Source organism: Chenopodium album, chromosome 9 (assembly GCF_948465745.1).
Source record: "Chenopodium album chromosome 9, dcCheAlbu1.1, whole genome shotgun sequence".
NCBI classification, from domain to species: Eukaryota; Viridiplantae; Streptophyta; class Magnoliopsida; order Caryophyllales; family Amaranthaceae; genus Chenopodium; species Chenopodium album.
Genome location: NC_137842.1, coordinates 12,689,270 through 12,713,289, shown reverse-complemented (window position 1 = coordinate 12,713,289; position 24,020 = coordinate 12,689,270). Strand labels below are relative to the sequence as shown.

The window sequence follows — 24,020 nt, the reverse complement described above, 5'->3', positions numbered from 1 at the left end:
TGTGATCATACACTAAAGTACAGTGGCGTCCAAACGGAAAGAAGATAGAGCAAAAGAGTTGCCAACAAGTTTTTATAGGAACTTGTAAACCGTTCACGAGGTGAAGGTTACACCCCTTAACGATCCAAGAGATCGTCAACTCCAATAGGTCTTGAACCATGACTGGTAGTTTGGGGATGAAGGTACAAATCCAATCTAAAAGAGATTGAACCTGCCCTAATAATAGGCCTCTACTTTATTCTGATCGTATTCATGTGCGCTTTCTGACTAACATGCAATCAATAGGATTAACCCTAAACCTGTTTATCTATGTTGGTTGAATATTAATTCACAAATAAATCTATTATTGGCGATCACTTGAATTATAATCATATTAACCCTAAACAAGATTATTAATTATCTTATTAAGCGTGATTACAAGTACAAATTCCCTTTAAACATGCATAAAAGGCATGATCAAGCAATAAAAATAAATAATCAAGCAACATAATAACAATAAAAATAATAATAATCATAAAAATAATCATGACCATCATGTTAATAATAAAGCATAATAATAGCAAGATCCTAGGCATGATACTAACAAGATTAATAACAAACCCTAGCATGTCACTAAGCATCAAAGATCAAAGCTTTAACCCTAACATGATACTAATAATCATAAATATTAGGAAGAACATAGGAAGCATCATACTTTTAGTCATACTTGATATTAAATTTACCCTAAACATGATACTAGGAATTTATTGTTGTCACCCTAAACATCAAATTAAGGAAAACATCCTAACATGATACTAGGAATCAAAATAACAACCTAAGCATGATTTCTATATAATAACATCAATAAAAACCATTAAAGCACTTACTTGGAAGCCTCGTACCTCTTTCTAATAACAAAATACACACGTTAGTAACTTCAAGGAAAATATAAAACAATTAAATTAAATAATTGAAAGAGAAATTTGATGCGTAAAACGAGGTTAACGCCAGACGCTGACATTAGCGCCAGGCGCCAAGCTTAGCGTCAGGCGCTAATGCTGGCGTATGGCGCTAACTTAATTGTTGACGCGTTTTCTAAAATCAAATAGAAATTGCCGTGCAGGAGGATAAAATTGTATTTTCCTCAAAAACATTCTTTTGTTCTGATTAAAACTCTAAAAAGTCAACAAAAGTCAATTTATCAATGCTAATTGAATTAGGAATGAAAATAACCTTCTAGAAGAATCTAGAAGACTAAAACCATTCCTAATTGCATTAGGAATGATAAATCCATATTAGGCCCTCCTCTAGATCATTGGGCCGCATATAAGGCTCAAACCAGGCCCAGTTCAGTAATTTGGTCATAACTTCCTCAATATTCATCGGAATTGGGCCTATAATATATCGTCGAAAAGGTCTTTTCAAGCCCTATCCAACTATACTACTATTGGACCCATATCATGGACCAACCAAACTGGATTGACTGTTTTCTTAAAATAGGTTTTCAAAAACAGAGAGAAGAGAAATGAAATTAAAACTATCCGCAACACTAATAAACTTTCTACACTTTCACTTCATTCGATTGTGATTCGACGTGAAAGGTATTCATCACTGGATTTGGTTTTGGGGAGACACAAATGGGTGTCTACACCTGCTCATGTAATTCTCCAGGGGGCTGATATGCTTCCATTTCATGGATTTCATTCCTCGGACAGTGTTCACCTTGATGCCCAATCTTACCACAGTAGAAGCAAATCATACGCAAGCCTTCATATTAAATTTTCCAATTACGTCCCTTCAGCCAAAATTTAGACAACAGAGGTTTAGAAAGGTCTAATTCAACACTAAGTCTAGTAAATTGCCCCCTCTGAGCCTGTTCGGTTTTATTATCAATGCGCACTACTTTGCCTATCTTGCTTCCAATCTTATGTAGAAACTCTTTGTCAAAATATTCAACAGATAAATATGGTATGCGAACCCATGTTGTGAGAAATCGCATTGGAGAGTTGTCAGGGATGAAATTTGGCTTCCACTTCCTAATAGTGAGATAATTATCATCAAGCATCCAAGGACCTTGAGTTAGCACATGATTATGATCACTGAGATTGGAGAATCTTACAATGAAATATTCATGGCCAATGTCTGTGAGAATTAGTCCTCCTTTTAGTTCGAATTCCCACTTCTTTTTCAATCTCTTCATAAGTGCCATATAGCCAATTTTTCTATTGAACATCTTGATAATGGGAGTATGTTTCCAAGGTTTAAGAATTATGCGCTTCTCTTCCTTAGATAGCAGGATGACAGGGCATTTAGGATCATCCAAGACCCTCTCAGGTGGTTCTTTATCATCAGAGATATCTTCCTCATCCTCTAGATTGACGAGCGGCACACCATCATTCACCATATTTTGCTCCTTAGCCATAATATCTCTAAAAGACATGCAGTATGAGCAGGTTGCTGCACCTTAGGGATATTGGTAACATTCTGTTTATCAGTATCCTCATTGGAGAAGATTAAGTGATTAATTTTCCGTTTGGATTTTTTAGAAGAACGAAGAAGCAGATTTTGTTCCTAATAAGAGGATTCTTGGTTGAGAGAGTTTTTTTTATTTAATTAAAAATAAAAATTAAATTTTAGTAAAGGCTACTCAATAGATGTGTATCAAAGGTGGGATTATTTCTGAAGGTGGGATTGTTTTGAGCAGTAGTGGCAAAGGTGGGATTATTATTTTCCATTTTTCCAAATAAAAACCCTACTACTCATTAACTTTACAAACATTTGATTTCTATGTTAGCAAAATAAAATGTACAAATTATAAAATAGACCTGGTCTACAATAAATTATTGTAGACCAACTGCCCTTGTCATGTACTCACGTGAGTTTCCTTTAGGTCTATTATTTTCTCTCTCTTCAAAGCTCCATTCTTTATCTTCACATCTGCAACACTCTCTCAACACTTTTGCTCTCTAATCTTCTTCTTCAATGGTGAAAATTAAACGCGAGGCGGTGTTTCACAAAATCGTGGTAAATCCTCTTACTTCAACTTGATTTTGAACTTTCTAAGCTTATTAAGATTTTGTTCTTTTTATTTTGGCCCAAATTTTGTTCTTCTTCAATGGAAGCTCTTTAGTTTAGTATTAACTATTGAAGCTTAAAGGTTTTGATGATGATGAACTGAAACAAAGCAAACTTCAAACTAATAAGAGTTCTCTAAGTGTTGTGACTAGAACAGGTGAAATTGACTTTGGAAGTGGAAGAGTAGCCTAGCCTTGAAGACTCATAAGAGAACTCAAGGAAAGTTAAGGAAGATAGAAGAAGAGTTCCTTCACAGGATACATACAAAGTTTCCTAACAGGAACCTGAAGACAGCAAGTTAAGGAGTTGACTTGGTCTGCATCGAAGACGGCAAGTTTTGAAAGAACTTGGCCTGCGAAGTTCCAGTTTGGAACTGGAATGAAATTGATAGCAGGAACTTAGTCCTGGACTGCGTGAAGCCCAAGTATCCTACGCAAACAAAGTATTGGTGCAGCAATTCAGTTTTGTTAAGTCTTTATCTTTGAGAATTGTTGTAAATATGTTAAGTAGCTTTACGAATGAGATTTATTAGAAAAGTGACAAAAGCTTGGCAAGTTTCTTCAAATTGGAAAATTTTAAAAGATAAGTCTTTAGGAAAAGATTTTCTAACAAGATTTATTTTCTTAAAAACCGGTTATCAAAAAGATATTATTCTTTGAGATAATTTATCTTTGATAAGTTTTCTAAAAAGATTTTCTTCTAAAAATATTTACTTAAAACCGTGTTTTAGGATTTTGAAAAATTAACATGTTTATCTTTTGAAAACCCTACTTTCTATACAAGCAAGTCTTGTATAAATTTTAGAGATCCGAATTCACTATTTTATGTGAGTTTAAGTGTGAAGAAATCGAAGTGTGCTTAGTTTTGTAAGTTTGCCAAGTCTATAACTTTGTCATATTAGTTTCGGGTGTCATGCACAGCTTGCCTTTCATATATTAGAGTCAATATTTTGTCATTGGTTGGGTTCTTGGGTGAGTGTGTGTATTCATCTTTGCATACAATAGTGTAGGCTTCTAGGTTGAAGCTGAGTGAGTAGTACTCAGGGGAAGTACGAGTGATGAATCTAAGTCAGGGACTTATATTAGGTAGGATAGGGTCCTACTGTGTAGCAAGTTCATTTTGGAACTTGTGAGAATATGTCTAATTATAATAGGTTTGTAACTTGTGAGTTTGTTCTATTATGTGAATTGGTTTGGTTTGGAATTCTCTTAGAAGGGTCGAGGTTTTACTTCCAGTTGGGCCCTGGAAGGTTTCCTCGTAAAATATTGTGTGCTTTGCAAGTTTCTTTACATTCTGCAAAAGTAGTCAATAGGAACTCACCTACAATTCACCCCCCTCTTGTAGTGTTCATCTCAACTAACATTAACGATCTAGGTTTTCAATTTTCGAGTTGACTTTTAAAGCTTATTAATCGACATTTTTTCTTGAATTAAAGCTTTCTTAAGAGGTTTTTTTTTAAAAAAAAAAATTAATTTTTTTTATGCTTCGATCTTGTTTAGTTCTAAGGATCTAGGGTTTCAATTTGTTCAATTCATGTTTTCGCTATGATTTCGTATCATTATTTTTGCTCTCGTATTTTTTTGTTTAGCGTACTATAGATCTTCGATATCAATCTGAATATTACGCTCAATTTTTGCTGTGGACGAGGTGGAGGTAAAGAGTTTTGCTGCTGTTTGGTTGAATGGTGTTGTTTAAGGGGGTTATGGTGTATGATAAAATTGGGTAAGCTGACTTGTTTGTTGGTGCTACTCTGTTGCTTATTATGACTTTGATGAAGAGTCTCAAAAGTTGTAAATGAACATGTACTTCTTGTATAATGTGTTATTGTGTTGTATCTATACAATGAAGCATAAAAAATAGGGAAAAAGAAATTAAGATGTATTTTGGATTAGCTCAATAGCTACAAATTGGTTTTAAGCTATTTAGATATGGTAAGTGACACGGTGTTAGCTATTTATGTAATCATGTTATATCTCGTTGGAAAATAGTGAAAATTGTTTTTTAATGGTAAAGTCTATTAGCTCAATTGGTAGAGCAGTGTGCAAATGCACAATGATGTAGGTTCAAATCTTACATAGGCTAGGTAAAGATAAAAACAATGATATGTTGTAAAATTACGATAACTATATAGGACTATATTTAATTAAGGGTCACTATATGCATGTCTAAATATGGGTTTTATTATATTTAAATAAAGGTCATTATGTAAAGCTATGACTATATCTAAATAAAAGTCATAGACTCACTGTATACATGTATAAATAAGGGTCACTATATATTTAAATAAGGGTCACTATATATTTAAATAAATGTCACTATATATAACCATGACTATCTTTAAATAAGGGTCACTATATATACATAACAGGTCACTATATCGTAGTATTTAAATAGTGTCACAATACAATTGAGAACAATGGCAACACTCATCACTCACGTTTGTTATATTATTGATTCTTTCACAATAATAGTCCTTTCAAACTCATCATATAGGAAACACAATTAATTAGCTATGCATAGTGACCTTACGATAATATAGAACATTAATGGCAAAATAGCCACTGACTTTTATTAGATTTATAATACTCCGTAGCTTTAATAGTCGAATTAGATCAATTACACAATATGTCTATTATCTTTCTCGGAAAAAATTAAAAATTAAATCAAATCAAAACTACAAAACAATATGTTGAATAATATCATCATCCTAAATCTAATCGAATCAACCAAACACAATCAAATAGCATTCGAACACCATCAGTTATAGTAGAAATAGGACTCAATTGAAAATTATCGTTATCCGATCCTCTAGTTCGTCTTCTTCAAAATAATCAATTTCATGCTGCTGTTCGGGTCCATTGTTTTTGAGATCTTCAATTGTAATTTACGAATAATCTGAAATATATTAAATATAATTCATACTATTTACTCGATTTTTTTGACCAAAGTAAATCAAATTAAAAGCGTAATTGATACCTTCATTGTTATTTGTGTTTGATTTAAATTCACGAATTGATTTGTTGAGATTGATAGCAACCGAAATTTTTTGTTCCATTGATGAATTTAGCAAACCGTGAATTAATTTGTTGAGATTGATTCTTTCATTGATGAATTTTGCAGCTTTAGCGTTGATAGGTTTTTCATATACTGGGGTTTTTTTTGGGTGGGAAGAAGTATAAAACGGGCTGCCTGTATTGTTGTGTGCACGAGAGACCATAAGGTAGGTCCACGGAAGATCTTTTGAATAAAATGAAGTTGACTTAAATTTTCATGTAACATTGTCGATCCAACTATGTTACAATTTCACAAATAGGAACGAATAAGGTGTATAGCATGAGTTCCAAACAATCTATACTCCCTAAATCTTTTCATATAGATTTAGTTTCACACACCAATAACCATAATCCTTAAACCCTAAACCTTTACATCATTATAAAAGAAAAATAAAACCTTGACATCGGTATAGGTAAAATAATTCAATTTGTTTTGTTTAGTTATATTACTTCTGTAGAGAGTAAATTTAATTCTTGTTAATATACTTTCATTGTAATAAAAGTAAGAATAAAGTACAAATACAGTCCCTAAACTATTGTATTTGTGCACTTTTAGTCCCTCAACTTCTGTATGTGCAATTTTACACCCAAAAGTTGGGGGAGTAAGCCTAGTCAACAAAAGTTGAGGGACCATGACTCATTGTTTTTTCTTTTTAGTCAAAATTTTATTTAAAATTCCTAAAACACCAGAAAAAAATTATTAACTTTTTCTTCAAAAATATTAAAAAAACTAAAAAAATCCTCTATTCTTATTTTTTAAAAAATATATATTAAAAAATAGGATTTTTATTTTTCAAATAACACCACATATTTTGAAAAAAATGGATTATAACATCACCTTTTCTCAACTTTGTATTATAACACCACATAAAAATTAAAAAAAAAATTGATTTCACCACCAACTAACAAATTCTTGGATGGAATCCGTTAGTGGGGCTCACTTTTGACACGTGTCACTCATCTATTGGATTAAAAAAATTAAAAAGAAAATTCCTAAAATGCTAAACCAGCCACCACCGCCGATGGGTTCCCACCACCGTCACCCAAACCCAACCCCCGAAGCTCTGAACCACTGAAAACCCACCTTGAAACACCCCAGCCACCGAAAACCCACCTTGAAACATCCCAACCACCGAAAAACGCACCTAACCCAACCTTGAAACACCGAACATTGGCGATTAAACCCCAACGATCGGCGTTATAGCAGCCAAAAGCCGCACCTCTCCTTTACCCTTTCACCCTCAAAATGGCCGGAATCGACCATGGAAACCTAGAATGAGCAATTTCGATGGTCAATTTGGCCGTTTCAAGGGTGATTGGGGCAAAAAGGGGTGGTTTTGCACGGCGGTTTGAACGACTTGGCTGGCTGGTTTTCGAGGAGGGGGAAGGGGTAAACAGGTAAGGGTGGTGGTCGCTCAATCGGTTTCTCTGATGTAGCCATGTAGGGGTGGAAGTCGTTTGGTTTCGCCGATCAAGGTGGGGTACTGGTGGTTTTTGGTTGGAATTGTGTTGTCGGCGGTAAGGTGGTGCGGTGGTAAGGCTGGTTGGGTTAGGGTTTAGGCTTTTTTTTTAAAAAAAACTAATCAATGAGTGCCACGTGTATTTGTTGGGTCCCACTAACGGATTTCATCCAAAAATCCATTAGTTGGTGGTGAAATTAATTTTTTTGGTTTTTTGGTGGCGTTATAATAAAAATTTAAGATAATGAGGTGTTATAATAAAAAAATTTAAAATTTTTTGGTGTTATTTTCTAAAAAATCCTAAAAAAATATATAAACATGTAATTCAACTCATTCCTCCTCCTTATTCTTACGGAGTATTATTCATCTCACTAATTCTAATTCAATAAGAAAACCCATATAATCTAAAACACCAAGAAATTATGAATTAAACCTAGAAAAATTTGTCTTCCTTAATTTTGTTATTCACCTAGAAAAATCCGTCTTCGCTCAAACTCATTAACAATGGCAATGAATTTCTCGGAATAGAAGAAGATGAAGAAGACTGATTAAGCAACCTCCAAGATAACCTCCTTATCACCATTCTCTCTCTACTCCCCATCAACTCGGCCGCAACCACCTCTGTCTTCTCCACGTAGGCGCCACCTCTGGACCCACTTCACCCACCTCGCTATCCCACCACAATACAAACATCGTCAACCTTCATTCGACAATTTCCAAAATTTCCAAACCACCATTAATCTCATACTTTACCAGATTTCTTCCCCTAAAATTCATAATATAACTGTTTTCCCCGATTTTTGTCAAATTTAGACTACCTCTCCGAAATTACAATTATTTTTTCCAAAAAAAATAACCAGTTTCCCCAACATTTTGACATTTTCATCCTCAAAAATCTAACTACATTGCTCCCAAAAATTCAACATTAGCTGCTTTCAAAAAAAAAAAAAAAAAAGAATTGTCATTTGTGTCGCTACCTTAGAGCAACGAAATTCAGAAAAATGATTTTTTTTTTTTAGAGATTTAATTCATCTATGTTTCTTAATATTTAATTTGATTTTTTATCTTTAATAAAATAATTTTGGGCCTTTTGGCTAAAGATTTGAAGAGAAAAGAAGAAGAAATTAGGGTTTAATTAAAGAGGGGAAGGAAAAAAACCCACATCTAAATATTGAGGAGAGAGAAAGATATTGGAGTAGCTTGGTCCCTAAGCTAATTAAAATTAAAGTTTTTTTAGTAAATTGTGACAAAAAAAAAATAGAAAATTTTAAAAAAAAAAATATGAGTCATGGTCCTTAAACTAATGCTAGGTCAGGTCCCTTAACTTTTGGCTAGAAAACACCAATATTGGTAGCAAAGGGACTAAAAGTGCACAAAATAGTTCAGAGGGACTGAAAGTGCACAAAATAGTTCAGAGTGACTAAAAGTGCACAAATACAATACTTTAGGGGACTGTATTTTACCTTTACTCATAAAAATACTACTGTATTACGTTATATAGTTTAGAAATCTAAGCAACTTAGCTAGTTTAACACATGCAAAAACCTTAAAACAACATATATTCAACATGAAAATGAGAAAATAAATTTATAGTGAGATTAATAATAACCATTAAGGGTTTGTTCTCATTGACTGAAATCAGCTTACTGGACTGAACTGACTGAACTGAATTGAGCTGAACTGAATATTTTATAGGAGAAGGAAATTAGGAGGTGAACTAAATTTCAACGTATGAGAACATACCCTAAGTGGTGATAAAATATATTTTTTTTGTCCTTTTCTAGGCAGTTAAATCAATAATTAGAAAAAAAAAAAATCTCAACGATGGCAAAATACAAATTTTCAAAAATATTGATAACAAACTCTCAATAATTAGTTTTTAGAACTGAATTCTCTCTCTAAATTGAGAGCTTATCTCTCTAGGATTCTAGAGCCTCTTCCCCAACCTTCCTCCACCGTCTTTCACCTTCCTCAACAATCAACAAGAACTATACTTTTACCTTTAATTTTCTTCAATTTTTCCGTTCGCCTGCTTCTCTATATAGTTTTCCCCTTATTAATTTTTTTTTTTCCTTTTAAATAGCAAGTTTCGTTTTTTTTTGTGCTATACAGTTGGAGTCGCTCGTCCTCATAGTTTACTCCCTGTTTCCACCATCTTGTTCTTTATAGCTTGGTTTTTTAAAAATTCAGTTCAATTTTCTTCAACACAAGCTCTTTAATTAGTGGTTTTTATTTTTTTATATACTTTGTTCGTGTTTCCTAGGTTTCGATACTCTGTTCGAGTTTCTTGGGTTTCGATTACGAGTACCCTGTTTTCATCTCCCCTTTATCAGTAGATATGGCTTCATCTCAATTTTCCGGCAACCCAAGTCTGAATCCGTCTTTTTATCCACCCCAAAATTCCAATTTCCATCGTCACCTGGTTTTCGGCAAATTTGTAGACTATCGTCGATATTCAGAGCAACGCATCCAAGAATGGGTGTCAGAGCAGTGGATAAAATTTGGGGATATCACTGTTCAAAAATTCAATAATACTTTTTTGTTTTTGTGTGAAGACGTTCGAGACAGAGACGCCATGTTGGAGCAGGGATCTGCAGCGTACCAGGCGGCTCTTCTTATCTTCAAACCATGGACTCCAGGTGATTCTATAAAAGATATTAGTTTTAATGAGGCTGCTATATGGGTACACCTCGATGAGGTACCTCTGAATTTATGCGCGTTTGATGTTGTACAACCGATGCTTTCTTTGGCTGGAAATATTTTGTGTACTGATAAACACTCTTCAGGTTCAATTAGATGCTTGCTTAAAGTAAAGCTCCAAATTCATGTTTTTGAACCGTTATTACCAGGTTTCTTCTTGGACCTCGGAAACTCTGAGTTTAAATGGATTAATATCAAATATAAGAACTTGTTTATTTTGTGCTCTAAGTGTAATAGAATTGGTCACAGGAAAAATTCTTGTGTTTCATCTTCTGATAAGACTATTCCTTTGGTGCATGACAAATTTGGATGTTGTAAGTCTACTTTTGATCTTGACCATAAGCTCTCCAACTCGAACATTGGCCTAAAAAGGACTGAAAAATTCAGAACTACTCGAGTTAATCTTCGGAGTATTTTTAAGGATATTGTCCTACACCAATCCCAGAGTAGCCAATCAAAGAAGAGGCCCCTTATGTTTGCTACTCAACCTTTCTCCCCTTCGAAAAAGAGGAAATTGTGCTCCGACTCCACAGCTTATACCCATCATATTCCTACAACAACAACCAGCGACACACCAACTCTTCATACTTTCTCACCTACTAGAAAATTCCTACTTAATTTTAAGTCTAGGGTGTTTAATGTGTCCACTTCCTCACAAAAATCACAACCTCTCAAACAACCAAAACCTCCTTTTAGGAAAATAGCATGTTATGGTTTGAAGAAGCGGAGGAGAGGAGACAAGATGTGGGAATGGGTTACGCATCACGGTACCAAGAAACGGTTGAATAGTGAGGTTGAACCTTCTACACCACTTTTAGCTGAGTTACAACTTCAGAATTTGCAGGAAGCTGGTTGTTTTTCGTGCTTACTACCTTATAAGAAACGCAAAGGAGTTTCGGTTTCAGCATCTACAACAACTTCTGAGGGATCGCTGACCTCCCGTACTGGGTCACCAAAGTCTAAATGAAAGTCGGTGTTTGGAATTGTAGGGGCTTGGGATCAGCGGACTCCCCTAAAATTCCTTATATTTCTTCTCTAGTCCGCTCTCATGGTTTGGATATTGTTTGTCTTTTAGAAACTATGGTGTCTGTTGATAATGTTACACAAAAGTTAGCTCCTTTGTCCTTTTTGGGTTGTAGTGGTGTGGATGCTGTTGGCCTTAATGGTGGCCTGTTTGTGTTTTGGTTTACTCCGTTGGGTTTGGTTCCTGTGTATATTTCTCAGAATGTGTTTCTATGTAAATTGGAGCAAGGAGATGAAATTAAGCATATAATGTTTGTGTATGGTTCGCCTCACATTTCTTTTCGCTCGGAGGTTTGGAATTTGATTACAAATATTCTTGAAACCATTCCTAATGTCGTCTTGATTGGCGACTTTAACCAAGTTGAATACCTTTCGGATAAATTGGGGGGTAGCTCATCTATTCCAGGACAGATGGATTTTATTAGTTGGCGCATGGGGCTGAATTTGGTTGAGGTTCCGTTTTCTGGTCCAAAGTTTACCTGGACTAATAATAGGACTGATTCAGATCCGATTTTTGAAAGGCTAGATAGGGCCTACGCCTCTTCCCTTGGTTGCTAGATTATCCTGACACAAGAGTTTTACACCAACCTATTTTGTTTTCGGATCACGCTGTTATTATTCTCTCGGATAAAGTGGAATCAGGATCTGTAAAGCGTCCTTACAGGGTGGAAAACTGGTGTTTGTCGGCCTCTGAGGTTCGTGAAATAGTACACACTGCTATCACCTTGTTCTTCCCGGGCTCTCCAATGTTTTCTCTATCTCGGAAATTATTAGTTGTTAGAGAACGATTGCCAACTTGGTGCATTTCTCATAAGAAGGCGTGGGGGATTAATTGGAAGACTCTGGTTTCGGAAGTTCAACAAGCTTTTTTGGCATTGTCTTCCCGCATTGATCGTTGTCTTTTTATCACTACTAAGGACGAGAAAGTTGCAGAGGCACAAGCAGCTTTTCTCTTCTGTCGTCAACGTGCGAAAGTGAAATGGGATGCATTAGGGGATTCTCATTCTCGTCTCCTTTTTTCCTTGGTGCAATCTCGACGTCGTCAAAATAAGATTTGTGGTTTGAGAGATTCGGCTGGTGTCTGGCAAAGAGATTCTGAGTGCATCGCCTCTATATCATTGAATTTTTATAAAGATCTTTATTCAGTCTCAAGCGATGCTTCTACCCAAGATTCTGATTGGTGGGATCAGTTGCAATTACCTTCTCTCTCTTCAGCTCAGCAACAGCTTCTTATGGCTACTTTTTCTGCTCAGGAAATTCAGAGTGCTATTTTTGGTATCGATGACAACAAATCTCCAGGATGGATTTTATTTAGCTTTCTTTAAAGCCCACTGGTCTGACATTGGTTCGTCTGTTGTTTCGGCGGTTCAGCACTTCTTTTCTCATGGGTATATGTTAAAAGAATGGAATCGTACCTTCCTTGTTCTGCTTACGAAAGTAGAAAATCCTGAACTAATTTCTCAGTTTCAGCCGATTGGTCTCTGCAATGTGATTTATAAGTGTGTTGCTAAGTGTCTCACAGGTCGGCTTCGCTTGATCTTGCCTAGTTTGGTGGCTGATTACCAGAACGCGTTTGTTCCAGGTCGTCTTTTATCGGATAACGCGTTGATTGCTCATGAGGTAATTTCTTTTATGAACAATTCAAAGGCCAAGAAGAGGTTCTATGCAGCTCTCAAGTTGGATATGAATAAAGCTTATGATCGGGTTCAGTGGGATTTTTTACTTCGGGTTCTACAGGCTTACGGCTTCCCACCTTATTGGATTCATATAATTAGTCAATGTGTTTCGGCAGTTTCTTATCAGGTGCTAGTCAATGGCAATCCTTCCCCAGCTTTCCAGCCTCAGTGTGGGCTCGGGGGGATCCGCTTTCATCCTATTTGTTTGTCCTCTGTATGGAAGTCCTTTCTGCGATGCTTAGGAAGGCCGAAAGAGATTTTCTTATTCAGGGAGTCCGTATTTCTAGGGGTGCCCCCTCAATTTCTCATTTATTTTTCGCGGATGATTCCTTGTTTTTACAGGTGTCTCCTACAGCATGTGACAATCTTATGGCTCTCCTAACTGAGTTTTGCGGGTTATCGGGGCACGTGATTAACTTACAAAAGTCGTTCGTTAAGTTTAGCCCGAATACGCCGGAAGATTATCGGGATTATCTTTCTAGTAGCCTGAAACTTCATTGTAAGCCCTCTCTTGGTTCTTATTTGGGGTTACCGATTGAGTTCGGTCGCAGTAAGGTGGTTGACTTTGGCTTTCTGATTGACAAAGTGTTTTAGCGCAAGGGTTCAGGTCCCTTGTTCGCTCGTTAAGGAATTCATCTCTCACTAGTTCGGTAGCTTCTGATTCATGTTATATACAGGGTGATTTTTCCTCTACCTTTGATGTTTGCCTTCTTTTTGATAGGGCCTGGAATGCTCAGAATCTTAGTGCAGGAGCAGGTTGGATTTTTAGGGAAGTGTTTTCAGATTCCGTGTTGGGAGGTGGCTCGAGAGCCTGTCACTCCTCTTCGGCCCTTCAGTCTTGAGTTACAGGCATGTTTGTGGGCTCTTCGGGCTGCCGGTCGTCGGGGCTTTCGCCGTCTTCTTATCTACTCTGATTGTTCGAATCTTTTTTCTCTTCTGCGAGATGGTGGTGACGGAGATATTTCTCGCCACTGGTTGCTTTACGAGATTCGGCTTTCTGTCTTGCAATTCTCTATCTGCAAACTTCGCAAGGTTCCTCGTCAGTGGGTTGCCCCTCTCACTGGTTGGCTGCTCAGGCTCGTCGTCGACAATTACTTAGTTGGACCTTCTAGTTTTAGTGTGTTTTTTCTTTTTTAAGTCTTCTTGTCAAAAAAAAAAAATATTGATAACATCATCATCATTCATTTTCTCAAATAACTACAATTCATTTATTACTTTAATGTATCATACTCCCTCCATGTTTTATTGCTAGTATGATGGAAGTGGTATTGGTAGAAGAATAAAAATAATAATAATAAAAAACTAAAAAAGCAAAAGTGAATAAAGTGGGAAGGAGATAGAATATGATAAATGTTAAAATATAATGTGAAGGGACCAATGTGGGAAGGAAAATAGAGAAATATTGTTCAAAAAAAGTTTCCAAAATAAGAAATAGAGTGAGTAATAATAAAATACAGCTGCAAAAGGAAAGTGGAGCAAGCAATAAAATATGAAGAGAGTACTAGAATTACTGTAGATGGAATAAAACAAAATATAAAAAAAAATAAAAAAAATTCAAAAAAGGAGCCTGTCTTCTTCAAAATGTAGCTTCATCTTCTTCAGAACTGAACCAGTATAGAGCCTGTTTCCAAGAACAGTATCCAGAAGAGAATTATAATGATCACTGTATAAATAAAAACTCCAATTTATCAGAACTTCAGTTCCCCTATCCTCAAACTATGAACACGCTCACTAAATTATTTGGTATAACTAATGTGACACTTACAGATGTATTATTAGTTTTGTGAGCTCAAGCAATGATTAATTAAATTTCAGAACATTATTAGCTACGCTAAGTTATGTACCTCTCTGATTTGGAATGATTTTTTCAGCAACCCCAAATCAGGGTTATCTAGATAAGATCAGGCCAATTTCAGGTCACAGGTCACAGTTGCTATATAAATATAACCATCCTGCATAGTGGAGAAAAAGTTCATAAGTCTATCGCAGATTTAAAAAAATGGCAAGAAAAGATCAAATTTGAGAGAGAAGTTGTAATAAATGAGAACCATCCAATACTTTACCTTGGTCTTTGCATTTTAAACATTAAATTGATGTTGCTTGTTCGATCATTGGCTCTTACTTAATCAATCAAGAAACTATCGGATCTGATGCGTAATTGAGTGCTGGCAGAGAATCATTTCTGTATAAGGATGAAAAAATTGCAATTAAATTATGTTTGGATCTAAAAACTTCTGATGTATGCACAGTGCAAGTTCAAGCCCATACATAACACAAGTACATTATCTTTCACTGGACATCAATGGACATGATGCAAGGTGCTATTAAATTATGAAATTTCAATATAATTCATACAAAATAATAAAATTGGTTCACCAACAAATATTTTTGATCTACTCCCTCTATTACTAAAAGTTCAAGACACTTACTATAGACTTTTTTATATGTTAGGAAAAATTAGAGGCTAATACAAAGGGGTGGGGGAGGGATAAATAAGAGAAATGGAGTAAACAGTTGAGTACGGAAAGATAAAAGGTGGATAAAGTAAAACAGATGAAGTTGGGGTAAGTAGGTAAATAGGGGGTTTGCTAAAAAAATGAAACTAATTAAAAGTGAGTCGAATCTGAATTACCAAGAAATTGTGTTATCTAAGGGCATGTTCTATGAACTGAGCTGAACTAAACTGAACTTATTGGAGGTGAACTGAACTGTATTGAATATTTTATGAGAGAAGGAAATTAAGTTAAGAACTGAACTGAAATGAAAATAAGTTGAAGAGAACAGGCCCTAACATCTTCGGTTTAATAAGGCTGCAACTTTGTTAGATACATCTCTTTAGAGCCTTCCATTGACAGTTGTAGGATATAAATCTAAGCTCATGCTAAGAAGAAAAAAGTTCACAGTGAAGCAGCACTCGACCGAGTTTTACAATATTTCATTATGCCACTTCCATAGTCATTGTGCATTGTCAATTGACTAAAGATACCCAACAAAGGATTTCATTTTGCTAATTAAGTTCTACAAACCCAACCACATGGTCTGTTGGCTTCTCTTTAGGAAAAGAAGTTTGAGTTAATTAGCTTTGAAGGTGTTTCACAGAACAACTACATCGATTCAGTATTTATCATCCCCGTTAATACAGGTTGACAGTTGAGAATAAATTTCTGACATAAGATTTCATTTAGTTAATCAAAGATGCTGTCCCAAACAACATATTCCAAAGTCAAGATTCAATTTCACAGAACATTTGCATTAAGCTGGTATATGTAGTTGAAAAAATATAAAAACACTAACATATTTCTAAGTCAAGATGAAACTTCACAGAACATCTGCATTAAGTTGGTATATGCAGTTGAAAAAATAAAAACATTGAGAGTTGTGTTTCAGATTTAAATTGAAAAAAAAAAAAAAAAAAAATACACTTGAGAATTGTGACATGAGGAGCATGGGTGTCTACATCCAACTTTCTTTAAACTTTGGATGCGATATGTTTGGATATAGTGTTCAAAGGTTGGGATGGGAGAGTAGGAGAGTAGGAAGGTCTTATCTTCACACACCTTTAAGATACTTGTTACACACAACCATCTGAATGGCTACCAATAGAATAGGGAATAATTTTTCTATGGTATTTTTTTTATAGAATACTAAAATTAGAAATAGTATTTAGACAAATGTATTTGCCCAACAGGTAAATATAAAATCAAGAGTGAACTGATGAGTTTCTTATAAGTTAGGGACACTTCCCTATTCATTCACCATTAAGGCAACCACAAACATGTTCCTGCATTTCCTTTCAAGGCTATCTGAACTTCAACCTATTTTAATTGTGAGTGGCTAGTGTAGGACCTTAGGAGTAAGAAAAAAGCCAATCTTCTAAGCATGACAGTTATGCAGAGAGAAAGGGGATAAGTCATTTAATCCTCACGGTTCTCCCTTTTAAAATTTGTTTTATCCCTGCTTTCTCTTTGGTATCAGGCAAAGTGCAGAAGCTAGTTCCTTTCGATAGCCTTGAGATACAATTGAAGGGAAAGAAAATTAGATTTCTCATTGGCAAAGTTTCTTCACATATACCATTTCTCTTTCTTCTGAATTCTTTGAGCAACAGCACACTCGTCATTATATACAAAGCAACATTACCAACAACGATTGGAGAACGAGACTGTCTTTAACCCCTCCTTTCACATTAGTAAGCACTTGGTGCTATTCAATATTTTTCTTTACATCTTGTAATTAAACAAGACAATTACTCAAATTATTTCTAGTAAACATGTCCTAAAGCCATAATTTATACTTTAAATTGCAGATTTAATAGCAAGACGTCAAGACATCTACAATAACACAATATAGTTGATACATGCAACACATTTTATGAACCCGAAGTCCCTAACAGGTAAGGCACTTGGAAGAAAAAATAAAGTCCACCACAATAATATATTGTCAACATACCTCTGCATAATTTTCAAAATTCCAGTGCCAATCTGCATTGGGACACCCATGATGATGCATTCACTAACTCCTTCAATTTTTTCTTCCCTCCCATTCACAGAACCATTAAAAAGATGATCAGCAGTTTTTTCAAAAGATGCCAACATCAGTATACTTTCTTTCATTTTAGCAATCCCAACTCTAGTAACTGCTAAAACCTCCCCCTGTTACATGAGCAATAAAGGCAACAAATATTTAATCTGTTTTCAGAATATAAAAGAAACCATCCCTATCAATGTGAACAGAAATCATGAATAAAGATATAACCTTAAATGTCATCACATCAGCGAGAAGCATCATATGGCGTATGTCTACATCCATAGAATGACTTTGCATGACCTTGTTAATTTCTCTGATGATAGAGCTCCTTGCAGCTTCTATTCCAAGAGTTTGTTGGACTTCAATAATATGATTGCTCTCTGTTTTGCATCCATCAACTCCTTGAATCCCCATGACCTCCCTAAGCCCCGTCCTACAAAAAACTCAGAATTACATAACAAATCTGCTTTTTTTGTAATTCTATAAATGTCCTTCATGCACACTTACATGTAGTTCTATAAATGTCCTTCATGCACACTTAAATGTAATTCTATAAATGTCCTTCATGCACAATAACACAATATAGTTGATACGTATAACACATTTATTTAAGTGTACATATTAATGAGGGTAAACATGTAAATACATATTTTGAAGGGTATAATTGGCGGCACGCAAATCATAAGAGCAATCTCATACTTTTTATAAAGTACAGTTATAATACCTCATTATCTCTTATCACGTCTAAATTTTAAATATAAGTTAACAGTAGATAGCCAAAGAACTTAATCATGTTATGAAGTGTCAAAACTAATTTTGGTACTTAAAACTACCGCAATAGGACACAACAATTAGCTATCAATGCTTGTTAGCATCCTCAATCCACTTCTACTTCTAAAGGATAAGCCCGAAACTGGTTGCAGAATTGACAATTAAACTATTTCCAGAACAGTAATTTTTAACAAAAAGCAATTTATGCAATTTATAAACCTGCATTGGGTCTAAACTCTAAGGAAACATTAAGACTACATTATATGGAATTATATGTGTCATATGTTCAACATATTGGTGCTTCATCTTTCTGAGCTTGTCAGAAATGATTGTTTTTAACTAAAATAGCCCACACAAGACATACACACATGATAAAATTGACAGATTAGTAATCTTGGAAAGATAATAGATACAAGCATATTAAAAATCATAGACATCAACCATGGTCCTTCATGCAATGCTTCCAACAAAGTATTTAATGCACAAATGTTACTATGATCATGATAATTACCATCATGATCAAACTATTGTTATCAAAGACTGATGTCACCATACACAAGAGGAAGCACATAGGTCAGTAACTTTAAGTCAATAAAGCGATAAATTATACACATCATGGAACAAGATATAGAAATTTAAAATAATTTATTTGAGATACCAAAAATTCGTAACAACCCATAAAGCCATATTCCATTCAATTGGGCAGTCCAAGCCTTGTATTTATTTTTATTTTATTATTTATTTCAATTCATTTTACTTGTACAATTTAAGACCTTATATCTAGAGCTGGGAAAAGCTCAAACGACGCGATAACACGACACGAACCGGACAAGAAAAAAGCGGGTTAGAGTTAAGGGTTTTCAACCCGTTTAGTTCAATGGGTCAACACAACACGACACCACTAGATAAATGGGTTGGGTTAGTGTTGAAATTTATAACACGAAAGTAACACGAGTCAACCCGTTTAATAAGCGGGTTGTGTTCGAGTCAACCTGTTTACTTGTTTAATAACTTAAAATAAAAAACAACTATTACACTATGGATCAGCCCATAGTAAAAATGGCCCAAATGAAAAAATAACCTAATCTCAATCAATACTGATACTACAACTAGCCGTCATCCCTACTTGGCTACTTCTCTCACTTAACTCTTTTTCCTTCACTCTTACTCTCTTGACTTTTTTTTTTCTTTTATTATAATATCATTTAAGATTTTCGATTGTTTTGTTTTGTTTTGTTTTGTTTGTTTGTTTTTTTTTTTTTTTTAATCTATTACTCAAATTATTGTGTTCATCATCTGTTTAATGTATAATGCTTTCACTTTTGTGATTCGAATTTCACACAGTAATAATTCTTTATCTTCATCTCTTCCTTTTCTCATTCACTCTCTAACTCTCTCATAGCAGTGGATGAATTTGGAGCTTTTGGAACTTGTAAATCAATTGAAAGCTGTAATGCTTTAAATTATATTTGAAGAACTAATATTCTAGGCAAAATTAAGGTTTTATTTTTGATACAAGGGTTTAATTTTTTTAACACGAACACGACCCGTTTATCTAAGGGGGTTAAGCAGGTTATGTTCGTGTTACCCGTTTAATAAACATGTCGTGTTTGTTTTTGTCTATCCTATTAAACGGGTCATGTTCGTGTCAGGGAGTCTTCAACCCGTTTATCTATGACCCCGGAAACGAACAAGGCACGACCCGGCCCGTTTGCCAGGTCTACTTATATCAAACTATTATCATCAAAGACTTATGTCATCATACACGAGGAAGCACATAGGTTAGTAATTTTAAGTTAATAAAGCGATGGATTATACTCATCGTGGACCAAAATATAGAAAATTGACATAGTGTATTTAGGAGATTCCAAGAATGAGAAACAAACTACATCTCCCTTTTCAGTCACTACATTAGGCAAAAATTGATATATTCCCTGTCTTATTTTACTTACCTAATTTGACATTTTGTTGTGATCATTTTGGGGTTAATTGCAAAGGTAAAATGTGACAGGAATTTGTATTAGCTAAACTGCTAAAACTATAATCCATTCACCTTTTTTTTATGTTCGCTAAGCACATGTTCACCAAGAGCTTGCCCCTACAAGTTTTTAAGCTCAACCAATCCAGTCTTGACCTAAATTTATGATGTGCATCAAGAGGGAAATTCTTTGGAAGGGTCTAAAAAACTCCAATATAGGCTATCCTAAGAAGGAAAAAAATGCATCATTTAATACTTTAACTTAGTTTCTTCTAGATTTTTCCTTACAAATTTTACCTTTCACTTGAAAGGGTTTTTCTTAGTTTAAGCACTTAGGATTTATTTTATTATTGTATCTCTTAGTCTATAAGTTTCCTTATGTTTCTAGGAGTTTGTTAGTTTTCGTAGGAGTCTAAAGAACTGCAGATACGGACTCGAAGCTCAAGGAAAACATATAACTTATAATATGTTTTTGGAAACGCCAATATGTCAGCTAACTAATGAAAGCGGTTTCACAAGAATCAGAGTTCATTTGGTCAGTAAATGAAAGCAAAAACCAAAACCGCACAAACTGCCAAGTAGGTTGGTTTTGATAATTTCCTAAACTAAGTAGGTTTAGTATTCCTAATCCACTTAGGTTGCTTGGAGCTATAGGCTAGGAGCTTGTCCTAGTCCTAGTAGGTTTAGAATTACTTATTTGTTGTCTATAAATAGTTGTAATTTCATGGCTTTTGATAGACATGAAATTGAGATTAATAAAAATTGTTTTGGTTTACTTTTGTTTAAACTTTTCCTTGCTAGTTTCCAATCCAAATTAGGAGTAGGCTAAGAGTCTAATCTCAAATATTAGTGTCCAGGAGTGGGTTAATTAATTAGAAGATTTGAATTATAAGTTTCAAGAGTGATCTTGTGAAGAGAAATATCGGTTCGTTTATATTCAATCTTAAAGAAATCCTTGAAGGTTGGATCTTTTATTTCAAGATTGTGGGTTTTCTAAAAACTTGAATAAACAAGGGGTTAGAATCCACATCAGTTTAGGTTGATTTTAATTTTCTCAAGGACTCTTAGACTATTGTGAACAACCAAAAAGAAACCTATTGTTGTAATACAAAATCTTATAACAGGATGTCTGATATATAGCTATTTGTCAGACCACAAGTATATTCAATCAGTGGCGCTCTCTCCCCAGCTGAGCCACCAGCCTCACTACCCATGACCATCACTCCCAGCAGCCACCCCAAACCACTGCACCCAGCCCCACCTGCAACTGTTCCTGTCTCACCCTCACACATCTCTCTCACCCCTCTTTTTAGCACCAAATAAACACATTGAGGTGCGCCGGCAGAATCTTCCGCAGAAATAGGTTCTAGATTGTGGCAAAGGAGAGAGAAAAGAAGATTTTACAGAGATGAAGTTGGGGGGATGATTGATGAATGCTCTAATAGATTAGGCAAGATGAAACATTGCAGGAATTGTAAATCAGATATGTGAAAGAGAAAATTTGGGATCCGGGGTGGCGGTGATGGTGTCAGCACCGTCAAGTAGGTTTCTTTTAGATGTTAATTTATTCAATCTCCCATAGGTCAAGCTTGGTGTGAGTTTAAATAATCAAAAGTTGGAATTATTACAAGCAAATCAAGTAAAGTTGGAATTATTAAAACCTAATTTGCTTAGTAATATTAGCTTACTTCTTTTATTTAAAAGTCATGGTTTTAAATATAATACAATGTATATTTTAATCAAAATAACAGTTTTTCAAAATTAGAGCACTTCATTTCTTATAGACTTATGCTCTGTATTCTATACCAAAGCAATTTTTACCATTGATAAATTTAAAGCTATTTGCCATCCAAACTAGATGTTAGAAAAAAACAAATTACCCAACAGCAAATATTAAACATTAAACATTCACATGTTCTGCAATTTCCAGTCAATCAACCACCTTATCATCAAAGGTAGATGGTATGCAAATCCCACAATCTATATAATCCACACTAAATTGAAAGAAAAAACATCTAAGAAAAGGGGAAATAGATAAGGAATTGTGAACACAAATCTTGATTTATTTCATTGTCATGATCTTCCCTATTCCATCCTAAATGATGCACAAGGGATTCATTGATTATGTCTATTACGCTTAAGAATTGAAGCTCTTTGGTTGGAGGAATTCTGAGAAAAGGGGAGACAGATGATAAATTGTGAAAATAAATCTTGATTATTCCCAATGTCACGATCTTCCCAATCCCATCCTACATGATGCATAAGGGTTTCATTGATTATGTCTATTACACTTAGAAATTAAAGCGTTTTAGTTGGAGAAATTCTGTTTTGTAGTTTTACTAAGGAGTGTAAATGAAATTTTTATCTTTGTTTCATTTAATATGTTGAAATTAATAGGAGTAGTTTTGGAGCTAGCTTGTGGAGTGAAAAGGGAGTTAGCAGAAAAGGTACAGAGAAAGGAGAGAGAATGACTGAGAAAAAGTATTATGGTCGTCAGCAATGACGCACGAATACGCCAATCTTCAGCTGTCTCCCGTACCGGGGACTTTTCCTGAAACCAAAACTGCATTCATATTATGAAAACAGAGGAAAATTGTAATGTTATCTTTTCCCTTCTTAAAAGAAAAACGGAAACCATCAAAAACTACAATGGTCCCGAACAAGCGAACATACCCTAAGGTTTTTGGGTTAATAGTTAGTATGGTTTAGAATAATAATTTTGATATTCCAGTTATTAGTAATGTTTCTTAGGTTATTAGTTATGGTTTTTATTTTTCAGGTTATTAGTCAAAATTTGAGAGTTTTGATTTGTCACTTGTTTATATGCTTTCATGATTAAAAGTTATAGTTTTGATTGAAAATTTATGGTTATATGTATAAAAGGGGGTAGAGTTTTATTTGAAACTTATGATTTTACATCTAAAACTTATGATTCTATGAATAAATTTATACTTTTACGGCCTTTGATTAAAAATTTATGGTATGTATGTTCTGTGTCAGTTGCTGTTAATTCTAGTTTATGGTGACAATTTTGGGTTATTTGTTGTCCTTTCAGCTAATAGTTAAGTATTTATGGCATGCATATTCTATGTCAATTGCTGTGAATTCTAGTTTATGGTAACACTTTTATAATTCAAAAATTACTATTCCAAAACAGACGGAATAAGCACATAAAATATTTTTTTGAGGTTTAGAGTTTAGACTGAAATCTGTAAAAAAAAAACTAGGTAATAAAAGTTGCACGGAATGCATGGAAAAGGTGCACACCAGGTGAAACACTCCTTTTGTGCAAAATTATAAATCAATTCTATAGCATATTGGAAGCATTGGATTTCATAATCCCAATTTTGGCCGATTCGCTTTTTATTAATTCCAGCTTTCGGTTATTTTGTAATATCCGAACTTTGAGGGGTATTCACCTTCTTTGGGCCTAGTGGTTCCCTGCCACATGTCAACGCCTAATTGTCTAATTTTTATTTTTAAAAAAAAACCCTCCCACCTACACCACCACCCCTACCCAACCCACCCCACCCCTGAAAACCACCTAACTCACCTACCCAACCACCAAAAACCATTCCCTTCCCCTCCGGCCCTACCCCTCCCCCTCCCCCACCCCCACCCCCGAAAACCACTCCCGCTCCCCCACCAAAGAAAACCACCCCAATCCCCTTCCCCACCACAACTAAATCTCCCTACCTCCCCCCACTACCGAAAACAACCCCCTCCCCACCCCTAACAAAAAAACCCCTCTCCCCTCCGTCCCTAAATGTTGTGCCTGTTT

At 35.0% G+C, this 24,020-nt stretch overlaps 3 protein-coding genes across 5 annotated transcripts in view; 1 reads left to right on the top strand and 2 right to left on the bottom strand.

Moving 5' to 3' along the window:
* Positions 1-1,753: 1,753 nt before the first annotated feature.
* LOC145557459 (uncharacterized) lies at positions 1,754-2,401 on the bottom strand. Its single transcript, XM_081618642.1, has one exon. It carries the CDS (start codon positions 2,399-2,401, stop codon positions 1,754-1,756), a length of 648 nt encoding a protein of 215 aa, XP_081474768.1.
* Positions 2,402-11,347: 8,946 nt separating this feature from the next.
* LOC145557458 (uncharacterized) lies at positions 11,348-12,615 on the top strand. Its single transcript, XM_081618641.1, has 2 exons — positions 11,348-11,840; positions 11,933-12,615. The coding sequence occupies exons 1-2, from the start codon at positions 11,348-11,350 to the stop codon at positions 12,613-12,615; spliced, it is 1,176 nt and encodes a 391-aa protein (XP_081474767.1).
* A 1,486-nt stretch (positions 12,616-14,101) lies between these two features.
* The window catches only part of LOC145558402 (DNA-directed RNA polymerase III subunit 1-like), a 39,561-nt gene continuing 29,642 nt past the window's right edge, over positions 14,102-24,020 (bottom strand). The window contains exons 26-30 of one of the 3 annotated variants that reach the window (XM_081619632.1): positions 17,719-17,923; positions 17,413-17,615; positions 15,030-15,148; positions 14,811-14,918; positions 14,102-14,629 (exon numbers count right to left, since the gene is read on the bottom strand). In XM_081619632.1, the coding sequence (XP_081475758.1) occupies positions 15,097-15,148; positions 17,413-17,615; positions 17,719-17,923 (460 nt within the window). In that variant the 3' untranslated portion in view covers positions 14,102-14,629; positions 14,811-14,918; positions 15,030-15,096. Of the gene's footprint in view, positions 14,919-15,029; positions 15,149-17,412; positions 17,616-17,718; positions 17,924-24,020 lie in introns of all 3 variants that reach the window. The other 2 variants (XM_081619633.1, XM_081619631.1) reach the window with 2 other exon arrangements.